We start from the raw sequence: 12,144 nt of genomic DNA, 5'->3' as shown, positions 1-12,144 counted from the left end.
CAATCGCAAAACATGACAAACTATAGTGGCTAGAGCACTTGCTAGATATGAGCATGAAAAGGAGCTAGAGCCATTTAAGGGTAACTCAACAAATCCTAGTTTCTGTTGCAGCTAACTCATTGGAAGGTTATTCTATGCTCAGCTTATGTTGTCAGCCAAAGAATTATACCGTCTTTTCGTGCTCAGCTTATGGTGTAGAAAGCGTTTGGATCCAAGATTTAAAATAGTCACATGGACTGATTATTCATCGACTGAGAATACATGAACTCGGTCACTTTACATATTAGCCATTTCCACTAGAAGAGTTAAATGTTTTCGATCAATTGATCATATGCAATCTTTCTTTATCTCTGAAAATTTTGTCATTACGACCTTTCCAAAGAAACCATGTACAAATAAATCATATTACACCGAATTTTTCAGTTCAAATTCTGCTGCTTCCACACAGTCCAGCGAATTGCTGAAAGTTTTTGATAATGCGTGATTATGCAGTGCCGCATAAAATCTCAACCAGCTCAGAACTTGTACCAGACCAATAATTGATGTTTCAGTTTGCTACAGGAAGCTCCATTTGAATAACCAAAACAAACATGACAAATCAAAATTGGTTTTCAACATTTTTCTCTGATACAATGCTTCAAAACAACATTTCTTTTCGTGATATCACCTTAGCATTTATGGAGGCTTCATATATGATGTGAGATGGCAAAGAAATGATATTAATCAACCCGCCTTAAGAAAATGATAGTAATCTATCTGTCTACGGTCTACCTATCTGTTATGCCAAAATTCCATTCACTTAAGTCCTTCGGTTTATTTTGTCATTGAACAAGACGAAGAACGTCAAAGGAAAAACGGAGGAGCAGTTGGTAGCTTTCCTAAATTGTCACTTTGTTGATTTTGTAACCATCTTCTGAACTGCTTCGGACGCTGCAGATGCTGCCTTGTCAAAACCTAACTTTTGCAGCTCAGTCAAGAAACCATTAGCATCAGTTTCACTGATTTTGTATGGACTGTGTTGAGCATCAGGAAATGAACCATTTATCACATCTTCCTTATAATCAAGTAAGGCTTTGTTGATGACGTCTCCGACACGAGCATATTGTTTACAAAATTTTGGAGTAACCTACAAAAGATAGGGTCATCGCAACTTCAACATTGAATCATTATCTCCAAGGTTAACATTATAAAAATTGAAAGAAAACCTCGGTTAATATTTGAGCCAAATACCTTTGCATGATGGGGGTGCTGCAACATACCAAGAAGATCATGATAAACAAGTACCTGCATGATTAATAAAATCTAAATTAGAAATTATTGGCTTTCAACTAAGAAAAATACTCCATTTTCTTTTCCTTAATGTAAAATTATAACTTACAAATGAAGCTTTGCATAATTATTTCAAAACAACTGAGGGATAATCAAATTAAAATTCCATTCATAAGAGACGTATGACCAATCTTAACATATTCTCCAGCTCAATATCATCATCATCATCATCATCATCATCATCATCATATATTGCATTAAAGTGAAAATATTATTTGAGAGAGACAATTATCAAGAAGCAAAAGCTGAACAAAGCAAATTAGATGACGAACAAATGCCTTCAAATAAAGGGAAGGTAAAGTATGTTTAGCTAAACAAAATATTTGCAACTAACGTAGGATACTCAAAGTATTTGGAATCACGCCAAGTTTCACGAAATCACAGTGAAACTGTGATTTTGTTGAAGCTACAAAGTGTAATATTTGCCAAAGTCGCGGTAGCACATCGTGGTTATGACCGACTCACTCACTGTCAAACCATACATGCACTTATCAGCTAAAATGGAAATTAGGCCAACTGACCTGTCCACTGCAATAAGGTCCAGCCCCAATTCCAATAGTCGGAATTTCAAGCGCCGCTGTTGCTGCGGCAGCCACAGGTGCAGGCACACATTCTAAAACAACAGCAAAACATCCTGCTTCCTGGAAAGCCAGTGCCGACTCAACAACCTACACAAACTCATTCCTTTTAGAATCGCTAAAAATTGTTCAAAATGCAAAAACAGTTGCATCATGCATGAGAGAATAGAGATATAGACCTTGACAGCACTAGCAACATTCCTTCCTTGAGGCCTAAATCCACCTAAAACACTAATAGCCTGTGGAGTAAGACCAACATGTCCAATCACAGCTATTCCAGCTTCAACAATAGCTTTTGCGGCAACAACTCTTGATGGGGAACCTCCTTCCAATTTTACAGCATCCATTCCTCCTTCTTTCAAAATCCGAACTGCCGCATCCACTGCCTGCTTATAATCAAAACAGCAACACTTAAAACCATAGCATATGGTAAGAAAAAAGTTAAAATATTTACACAAATAAGCACCCCAAGTCCTTAATTCCAACCATTTCCTTTCCACATTTCAATTCTAACCAACAACCAAACAGGTCACATTTCAAGTTTAAAAGAAACGAATTCCACTCTGATACAAAATCACCAAACTTAACAACCCTAGACTCGGATTCTCTATAGTTAGGAACGCACACAACACAACCACGCAGTCAAGAAATCTAAATCCTAGTATTCCAACTTCACCAAATCAACTTTAAAAATGCAATTCACACTATAAGATGTCCAATTTTCATCAAAGGACTGATATCACGGCTGCGAAAGAATAGAAAATCTAATTCCTTATCTAGCACCAGCACTTCAGAGGTGTCTGGTGTCTGACACTGAAACATGTCTAACACCAATACATATGACTACATTCAATCACTTCCGTTTTTAACGGTCTATGTGTCAGTGTCATCTAAGGTGTACTTGTCAATGCTTTCATAGCTAATTCCAACAACCCTAACAAGGAAAAAATCTATAAAAAAAAAATGCCTCCAATTCCTAAATTTTGTTTCAACAAATCTTAAATAAAAGTGAATATCAAACAACACAAACAAATTCCAAAATCCCAGATGAAAAAGAAAAAAGATGCAAACTTTCTCTTTTTAAGATAATTACACACGGGTAACAAGCTGCACCGCTAGACCTTTCTGTATAGAAAAACCTAATCTTTGAAAAACTACATTCGTAGACCTATGCGACACAACATTACATTGCACGACCCTTTGAACTCTTTTCAGAAGGTGTTACAACCTCTGGTGCTAAAAAGCCAAAAGTGTCGAATGTAAACGGTATAAAAACGTGTTGATTGTCATAAATTTTTGAGTTCACTCAACCAAATTTCACATTTAAAACCATCCATCCCAACAACCAAAAACTTAACAATTAAAGTCCAAAAGAAACAAATTCCAATCTTTTAATAAAAAAATAAAGAAAGAAAAAACAGAGTATAGTACCTGTATAGAACTACATTCATACGTTCCAAAAGGTAAATCAGCAACAAGAAGAGGAGTCTTAGCACCACGAGCAACAGCACGACAATGAACAAGCATTTCATCTAATGTAATAGGTAAAGTAGTGTCATGACCATGAACAACCATGGAAGCAGAATCACCAACAACACATATATCAATGGAGGCTGTATCAAGGTGAACAGCAGAAGGGTAATCATAAGCAGTAACCACTGTGATTGGTACTGAGTTTCGATATTTTTGTCGGAGTTGTGAAAGTGTTACTCTTTTGTTTTGAGATGTTGGTCCTGAATATACTGTGTTTTCTGGTAGATTGCTCATAGAACGAATGTGTTTTTGAAGAAATGAATGGTGAAGGGTTGTTGTACGGAGTATGGACCTTAGAAACGACATGGTTGTGATGCACGACGGCGGCAGTTTACCAGTTTAACAATAAATTAAGTCACATAGACTTCTTTCTTTTCTTTTCTTTTTTGTCCTAGGACGACTAATTCAAGGGGATCAATCTCACCGTTCATTTGTGGGCCCTATTTAAAGTCAGAGTTTTTTTTTGCTTTGTATGGACTTAGCCCACCGAAATTGGCACCTGTGGGAATCGAATCCGAAACCTTGAGAGAAGCATACTCCAAGGGTCCAAGCCAACACCACTCGACCAACCCCAAGTGGATTAGTCACATATAGACATTGAATAAGGCAGTGCAACATATATGATTTTTTTTTTCAGCTTTGGAGTTTTCACGTTTTATTCGTGTGTTGTGATTGTGTATTTTTATTTTCTTTATACCTATTATTTTCAACGATTTTTGAGTTGAATAATTATTGATAAACTCTCCAGTATGTTGGTTCTATTAGTGAAGATTGTATTAATTTTAATATTTGCTTTTATAGTTAAAATTTTGTTCATATTAAGTGAAACTAACCAAACTATCCATTAAGTGAAACTAGACTATATGTGGATTGAAGTGACTCCACCTTATATTTTAGTAGCTTTGCCTTTTAATTTATTGTTGGACTTTTATTAATGAAATTATTTCATTTGGTCACTATTATAAGTATAAAAAATATTTTTTTTAATTCATTGAAAAAGTAATATATCCGGTCAATAATATTTCAAATACGCTATTTTTTTGCACCGACTGATGGAGTATCTTTTAACGTCCCAAAACAAAAATCAGTTTACCTTCTTTGTTATATGCACTCTGTTTTCCTTCTCTACTCATAAACAAGAGTAAACCAATGGTAATTTTTGGAGATGCCAAAACCATTAGATTTTGGACAAATCTTTTGGTTCCCAATGTAGGTCCTCTTTTTTTTTTTTGGACAAACAATGTAGGTTCTCTTGGGAAAGCAAATAATGAATATTTGGTTACCAATGTAGGTCCTCTTGTGAAAGCTAATAATTAATGGATTATTGACTACTCCATTTGGTCGCATATATTAAAAACATTTTATTTTTTTATATTTATTATAAAATTGATGTATTTAAACTATATTATTGTCTAGATATATCAATTCTACGTCTAAAAAGTCAAATTTTTTCTTATATATAATACTGAATAGAGTATTAGCTTTTGCAAATTTGTAGTATTGATAAAAAAAAAAGGAGTAATTTCATTAATAAAAGTCCGACAAAAAATTAAAAGTCACTTTGAGTTTTGTACTTGCAACAATGGTGACTTTTCTAATCCTTCTTCCATTACAGTACCATTTATATAAACTCTCAAATTGCTTGGCCTCTCTCATCACTCATGTACCTGGAAGCAAATTAGGCAGGGTTTTGTTTTTAAAATTGATAATTGGGTAACTTATATATTTGGTATTGTAGTGAGTGTGTCTGGTTGAAAGGCTGAAGGTGCTTTGAATGATAGGACGATTTAAATATTTAGTATATAGTCTGAAGTGTCGAGCTAAAATAGTGAAGGCGCTCTGAATGATTGAGTGTTTAAATTCTTGATAATAAACAATCAATACATATAAATCTTGTCTTTGAGCAGTTTGTTGATTTACTCTTTTTTGTCACTTTGGTGTAGTGGTTAGAAATTTATCTTTAAAGTAAATAAATGAAGTGTCAGAAGTTTGAATTTTAACTTATGCACATAAAATGTGATGTTTTTATCAACTGACCCAACGTCATGGGGATATTTGTTAATTTATTTTAATTGCGTAATATATGATTGATTTTATAAAATTAAAGTAGTTTTTCAAATGTTATTTGGAAAATTTGTAGTTTTGCTAAAATACCCAATGCACATATGCAATAATAGTTCAATTTTTTTTACCATAATATTGATACAAAATTTTTACCGTTGTTGCCGATAATTAATCTTCGTCGGGAAATATGTGGGGCACACAAGGTGAATTCTCTCCTTTCAACCAAATTTTCTACATATACATAAATCAGGAATCAAACTCCTTACCACATGCTTAAAGATATCAAATTTTTATCGAATCATTCAATTTAACATGTGTTTGGAAAAATGTTAACACATGTCAGAAATATAGTTGGAAGTATTAATATCCCCAATTATCATAGTCCATTTTTTGATGTGTCACATCTTGCCCCCTTGGATAGGGATAGTTTCTAAATAATTTATGGCAAGATATGGCGGATTTAGATCCTCTAAATAAAATAAAATTATATGGATCATGTTGTAATAATTTTAGTCGATAATTTATGTTTTTTCTGCCCTCTTTTTAAATAGGTTTTTCTCTTTGTGATTTACCATCTATTAAATTAAGAAAAATAAAGATAATATGTGAGATAAAATTGGAGCTGATCCAAATTCATGACAAGATATACACGGTGCTTTTGTCTCAGCACAATGCACACAACGACATAGTATCCAATGGAATATAATTTCTTATAGTTACTGCGTCACACAATAATTGATTTGAGATGTCTGATCTAAAATTAGCGGCTAAGATTACTTTAATGCATAAAATTGTGCGTAACATCAAAATCGTCCGATCTCAAATAAAAGGTTATAATCTAATACTGTGTGAAAATCTGAATCTGAATCCGTATGCAATGATAGAGATTATCTTTATTTATTTATTGAGGTGTTCCCATCCTTTTGTTTTTTCTTCTGGTGTATCTTCTTTTGACCAAAGATCTTATGTTTTGATTGTAATTCACTAGGCTTTTTTCCAAAAAATAAATTTCTTTTGTGGATGGCAAATAGTTTAACATCTACTTATTTCTTGTATTTTTTTTTTTTTTCATATCCATATAATTGTGCGTGCATGAGATATTTACTAGTAGGTACAACAAGAAAATATAAAATACATTACAATACATACGTGGGTCCTTTCAATACTAGTGAGATGAAACATGATATCCCTCTTAGTCCTACATGACCTTATACCTGTTTTTTTTCTTCTTATTAAGCATGACATTATACTTGTGTTATATAACAAGTGGATCCGACTATTTAGAGGCTATGTTTGAATATTAAAAATAATTTTTATTAAAAAATAAGTATCATTGCAAATAACATCATGAAGAGAATATTCTAATAAAAAATTAAATTTGTTGTAGAGATTAAAATGATTTAGTGGTCAAGTTTGTGAATGACTTGTACATGTAATTCTTTCAATTATTAAGTTTTTCAAAAAAAAGTTACTGATTTTAATTTAATTTAAAATTACTAGCACTAAAAAAATGACACCATTAAAATTCGAATCAATAAACTTGCACACGCAAATATCACAAGCTACCACTAATCTATCAATGCCATTTGATATATTATGAAAATTGTCAATATATAACTATTATTTCAGGACGTCATACATCTGACACATAGTTTAGGCCGATGCTGTTTATCCAAATAATTCTTTCACAAGAAAAGGAAATTTGTTAAAATCTTCTCTTCATATTTTTCTGTTTCTTTTACCATGTTAGTTTAATTACTTACTATAAAGTTATCTCTTTTTCTTCATTTTTTTTTTCAACCTTTGCAATTTGCACTCCCAATATTATTGGTAGGTTAAGGGTCACTATATCTTGTATAAGAACACAACCTTTCTCTTCTACAAAAACACATTTCACAAACACCATTTTCCTAGAAATCTATCAATCACTTCCTAATTCTAAGAAACAATGAAACAAACAAGAAACTGTCACGAAACTTCAAATTCAATAAACTCTTCAAAACCTCAAAAAACAGAGACAAAAAAACAGAGCAAGGTGAAGAAAAACAGAGTCTTTAGCAACCATCCAGTTTATCATGGTGTTCGAATGCGAAGTTGGGGCAAATGGGTATCTGAAATTCGTGAACCTCGCAAGAAATCACGAATTTGGCTTGGAACTTATGCTACTCCCGAAATGGCTGCAAGAGCACATGATGTTGCTGCTTTAAACATAAAGGGTCATTCACCTATTCTTAATTTTCCCGAAATAGCTCACGTGCTTCCTAAACCAATCACGTTGAATCCACGTGATATACAAGTTGCTGCTGCAGAAGCTGCTTCAATGGTGGAATTTGATTCTGAGATGTTACACTCCGACTCAGGTGAGTCATGTTCATCATTTTCATCAGAGTCTTCAGAGCTGAGTGAGATTGTTGAGCTTCCTAATATAGAAGAGAGTTTTGACTCGGTTGAGTTGAGAAGTGAGTTTATTTTGATTGACTCGGTGGAAAATTGGGTGTATCCGTCAGTAGAAAGTTTGTGTGACATGGTGATTGAAGAACAGAGTTTTATGTTATGACTTATGAGAGTTTTATTTTATGTTTGGTTGGCTATTTCAATGTCTTGTTCCTTTTGTAATATAAGTACCCTCCAACTGAATTTCATCCCTTCTTATTCTCAAAGTGTGCATATATAGTAATTAGCTCATCTTGATGTAGGACAGAATTCGGTTGGAAGAAAGAACTCACATTGTGTGCCTGTAGGTTCCCCGATAGAGATTAGTCATCGTTAACGGCGGTGAAAACTTCATAAGTGATATGTGGTGTAGAAAAGTAATCTAGGAGTTTAATTTAAGAATTGAAGTTTGATCAATTTTACACAGTTTTAATCTTAACTGTTTATTTTTTAATGCTAAGTTGTTTAGCACTAGGGTTGAACTTGTTTTGGATCAAGAGCTTCTCGGTTATACTACCTCCATAATACTACTTAAATTATGAAGTTAGACGTTGTGATTAGAGTTTAGACTTCGACTCGTTAATTTATGTGTGTGTGAATTTTCAATGATTAATATCATTTCGTTTATCTATCAAAAGAGAAGCAACTAACATCATGTTTGTAGTGAAAATGATTAATAACTTAACATGAGATGTGGATAAAAGAGAGGACCTCACGATTGAGAGGTTGATGAAAAATAGAAGTGAATTATATTGACCGATTACATAAGTTGAATTAGTTTATAGGATAACGTGAGTCAATTGCATTTCTCTATCCATTTGACAATCACATAAAATACCACACATCTCAACAAAAATAAGGCATTGTTCCAAAGTTATGCAAAAAAATAAATCTTACATAATAATTAATTAATAGCCATGTTTGGAGTATGCGATATTTAATTTTTGTTTAAAAAGCAAAATAAAAAAGAACACGCCCAGTGGGACTCGAACCCACAATCGCTTGATTAGAAGTCAAGCGCCTTATCCATTAGGCCATGGGCGCTTCGGATGTTAATGATTGAATACGAATAGTATTAGTTGCTAGGAATTTACCCCGTTGCAAACTACATAAATCACTTTGTTTGTACCACAAAATAAGCCAATTGCTGATAAAATGCCATCGTTTAACTAACTGTTAACACTACTCAGAACTAGCTTAACTTCATTTTATTAGATTTATAATTAACTTAACAAGTTTTAACACATTTGGATCTTCCATGAAGTGAAAACCATATTTGAACTAGCAAATCAATTACTACTTATATAAAATATTGACATTGTTTAATTAACTCAAATTTATGTGTATATGCATGTAGGATTATGTCACGTTTCAACTATTAAATAAAATATATCAATATCATCATTAGTAGATAGGTCATGTAACCTTCACCATTAGTTGAAGTTGGGTTAGCTTGATCATATCATCCTTGTGATGATTGAAGAGCTAGGAAACATGTAAGAATATATTTATATATATGAACAAAGACATTGGTCTTACCTTGTACACTTATGAAATGGAACACAAAGGTGGAGATAGAGTATGTGTCACAGGAGCTTCTGGCTTTTTGGCTTCTTGGCTTATTAAGAGACTTCTTCTTTCTGGCTATCATGTCATTGGAACAGTTAGAGATTTAGGTTTATTTCAATTATCCAAACTTAATTTTGCTACAAATTAATTATTTTTATCTGAATATTGTTGGTTACACAAATTTAATGTTTTTTTAGTACACATGGTATTAGAACATTGTGTTGCGATCGTTGGCAACAAGATTCTACATTAGTAAAAAAAAACTTAAATTCGATTCATTAAGTCATCCATTTGAGAGACAATCCAATCTCTGTGTGAAAAAATTTAGATGTCTAGCTGTTGACTCGATTACTTGTCCTACAAGATTCCAAATTTTGATTACATTTACATTAATAAATGTATGATGCTCATATGTATTTGCAGGGAAGAAGGAGAAAGTTGAACATTTATGGAAGTTGGAAGGAGCAACAGAAAGACTAGAACTAGTCCAAGCTGATTTAATGGAAGAAAATAGCTTCGACAACGCGATCATGGGATGCAAAGGTGTCTTCCACATTGCCTCTCCAGTACTCAAACATATATCAGATGATCCTAAGGTGTGATATTTCAATTGTATTTCTATGTTTTCATCAATCATGTGGCAATTATATGATAATATTGATACCAATTGATGGCAAGTTAGGTCCATGGAGACTATACATAGTGAAATAAGTCATGTTACTTTGATCAATGTCGAATATGGTTATCAATTTTTGTCCAAAAAACAGGCAGAAATCTTGGAACCGGCAGTCCAAGGTACGCTAAATGTGTTGCGTTCTTGTAAGAGGAACCCAGACCTTGTTCGAGTGGTGTTAGCCTCGTCGTCTTCAGCTATTAGAGTAAGAGCTGATTTTGATCCAAACATACCAATTGATGAGTCATCTTGGAGCTCCCTGGAATTGTGCGAGAAACTCAAGGTACACATTTCTTTAACTAGTCGTGTATTCTAATCAAGATATTGAGTTCAAGTGATTTTTAAATATTGTTCTCATGTGACAACATAATATGAAATATAATTTGAGATACATGTACAATTTGTTTAATATGAAACTTATGTGACATGCATGTATTGAATTAAGGCATGGTACCCAATGTCAAAGACAATGGCAGAAAAAGCAGCTTGGGAATATTGCAAAGAGAATGGAATAGACTTAGTGACTATTTTACCATCATTCATCATTGGACCTAGCTTGCCATCAGATTTATGTTCTACTGCTTCTGATGTTCTAGGCTTGTTCAAAGGTGCATGCACGCGCGCGCACACACACAAACACCTTAATTTGATTGATAATTTTTTTTTTAAGAAAAAAAATCTGATTATGATTAATATTTCTAATCAATTAATTACAACAGGGGAAACAGAGAAATTTGAATGGCATGGAAGGATGGGATATGTTCATATTGATGATGTTGCACTTTGTCACATCCTTCTTTATGAGAATAAAGCCTCTCATGGCAGATATCTTTGCTGCTCTACAGTAATGGATAATGATGATTTGGTTGCCATGCTAGCAACTCGTTTTCCTGGTTTTCCCATTCCCAAAAGGTGTGTTAATGCTTCTCATTACATCACATCAACATAGTTGTTTCTTAGTATGGAAATTATGGTACATATACTTTATTCTAATAATTAATGTAATTAGTTTGATAAAGAAAAATGTTGATTTTTTTCTATCTAGTAGTCTAATAGTGACTAGTCTCGCACATTTAAATGTGGAGAATTGTGAAATCTTATATTCAAATCTGGACCATTGTATTTCAGCGTCCCAGCAACTACCAACTATATCCTTTTCTTTTCCGGACAATACTTTATATAACTTTGATCTATATATATATATATATATATAAGAATTATAATAGGATTTAATTTGTATACATCAACAAAAACCTAAGTTTTTTTTACATCATTCCATCAAAATCCATGTAAATATTTGTGGAGATATTTTAAGAATTAACTTAAAAAATAACACTATGATATTTTATAGAAATTAATCTCATTACAAATACATAATGTGTAGTATATGATTTATTTGGTTTTCAGGTTCAAGAAACAAGATAGACCATATTATGAATTAAACACAGGAAAGATTGAGAGTCTAGGATTCAAGTTTAAATCTATTGAAGAAATGTTTGATGATTCCTTTGCATCACTTGTGGAACAAGGCTATCTCACTCTTCCTCACCAACCCCGTTATGTTGTATTGTAATCAACTTCTGCATATGTATGCTTTACTTCAGATATATTATGTTAATTAATTTCAAGTACCTTATAGTATTATATACCAATAAATATGTATACAACATTGATGGGAATAATCACTTTTGGAACCAAAAGAATAAGACAAAATTACTTAACTATTAATTTCTTCTATTCTGCTCTAGCTAGTGTTTAGTTTAATGCACATATTATTTATGTGTACATCAATTTGTATAATTTGGTGGATTTAATCTTGTAACCATCACTGATGATTATAAATTGGAGAAACAGAAAAGAGATCAGAACAAAAAATCAAAGAAATAATCACAACCATCTCTTACATAAATTGAAGCCAAAATCAGACCAAACTCAACCAAGTTCCTTCAGACTCCCACAATCTCA

General features: G+C 32.8%; 3 protein-coding genes and 1 non-coding gene across 4 annotated transcripts; 2 read left to right on the top strand and 2 right to left on the bottom strand.

The window, feature by feature from the left end:
- Positions 1-221: 221 nt before the first annotated feature.
- On the bottom strand, positions 222-3,799 carry LOC123899433 (3-methyl-2-oxobutanoate hydroxymethyltransferase 1, mitochondrial-like). Its single transcript, XM_045950553.1, has 5 exons — positions 3,339-3,799; positions 2,087-2,293; positions 1,851-1,997; positions 1,231-1,284; positions 222-1,126 (listed from the first exon to the last, which is right to left on the bottom strand). Exons 1-5 carry the CDS (start codon positions 3,744-3,746, stop codon positions 887-889), a joined length of 1,056 nt encoding a protein of 351 aa, XP_045806509.1. The 5' UTR covers positions 3,747-3,799; the 3' UTR covers positions 222-886.
- A 3,564-nt stretch (positions 3,800-7,363) lies between these two features.
- On the top strand, positions 7,364-8,453 carry LOC123899434 (dehydration-responsive element-binding protein 3). The gene has a single exon (XM_045950555.1). The coding sequence runs from the start codon at positions 7,453-7,455 to the stop codon at positions 8,059-8,061; it is 609 nt and encodes a 202-aa protein (XP_045806511.1). The 5' UTR covers positions 7,364-7,452; the 3' UTR covers positions 8,062-8,453.
- Positions 8,454-8,908: 455 nt separating this feature from the next.
- Positions 8,909-8,981, bottom strand: TRNAR-UCU. The gene has a single exon. It is a non-coding gene; the product is annotated as a tRNA-Arg (tRNA).
- Positions 8,982-9,465: 484 nt separating this feature from the next.
- LOC123898521 (tetraketide alpha-pyrone reductase 1) lies at positions 9,466-11,890 on the top strand. The gene is made up of 6 exons (XM_045949504.1): positions 9,466-9,613; positions 9,930-10,102; positions 10,274-10,462; positions 10,625-10,787; positions 10,899-11,091; positions 11,587-11,890. The coding sequence occupies exons 1-6, from the start codon at positions 9,493-9,495 to the stop codon at positions 11,750-11,752; spliced, it is 1,005 nt and encodes a 334-aa protein (XP_045805460.1). The 5' UTR covers positions 9,466-9,492; the 3' UTR covers positions 11,753-11,890.
- The last annotated feature ends 254 nt before the right edge of the window (positions 11,891-12,144 follow it).

Source organism: Trifolium pratense, linkage group LG7 (assembly GCF_020283565.1).
Source record: "Trifolium pratense cultivar HEN17-A07 linkage group LG7, ARS_RC_1.1, whole genome shotgun sequence".
NCBI classification, from domain to species: domain Eukaryota; kingdom Viridiplantae; phylum Streptophyta; class Magnoliopsida; order Fabales; family Fabaceae; genus Trifolium; species Trifolium pratense.
This window is presented reverse-complemented; position numbering and strand designations above follow the sequence as displayed.

What these genes read in the sequence shown, in the direction of transcription:
- LOC123899434 (XM_045950555.1), top strand. Translation starts at nt 7,453, where the DNA reads ATGAAACAAACAAGAAACTGTCACGAAACTTCAAATTCAATAAACTCT.
- LOC123899433 (XM_045950553.1), bottom strand. Translation starts at nt 3,746, where the DNA reads ATGTCGTTTCTAAGGTCCATACTCCGTACAACAACCCTTCACCATTCA. An exon ending in ATGAATGTAGTTCTATACAG is followed by an intron (nt 2,294 to 3,338) that starts GTACTATACTCT and finishes GATTATAAGCAG; the next exon opens with GCAGTGGATGCGGCAGTTCG. An exon ending in AGCACCCCCATCATGCAAAG is followed by an intron (nt 1,127 to 1,230) that starts GTATTTGGCTCA and finishes TATCTTTTGTAG; the next exon opens with GTTACTCCAAAATTTTGTAA.
- LOC123898521 (XM_045949504.1), top strand. Translation starts at nt 9,493, where the DNA reads ATGGAACACAAAGGTGGAGATAGAGTATGTGTCACAGGAGCTTCTGGC. An exon ending in AATTGTGCGAGAAACTCAAG is followed by an intron (nt 10,463 to 10,624) that starts GTACACATTTCT and finishes TATTGAATTAAG; the next exon opens with GCATGGTACCCAATGTCAAA. An exon ending in GGTTTTCCCATTCCCAAAAG is followed by an intron (nt 11,092 to 11,586) that starts GTGTGTTAATGC and finishes TTTGGTTTTCAG; the next exon opens with GTTCAAGAAACAAGATAGAC.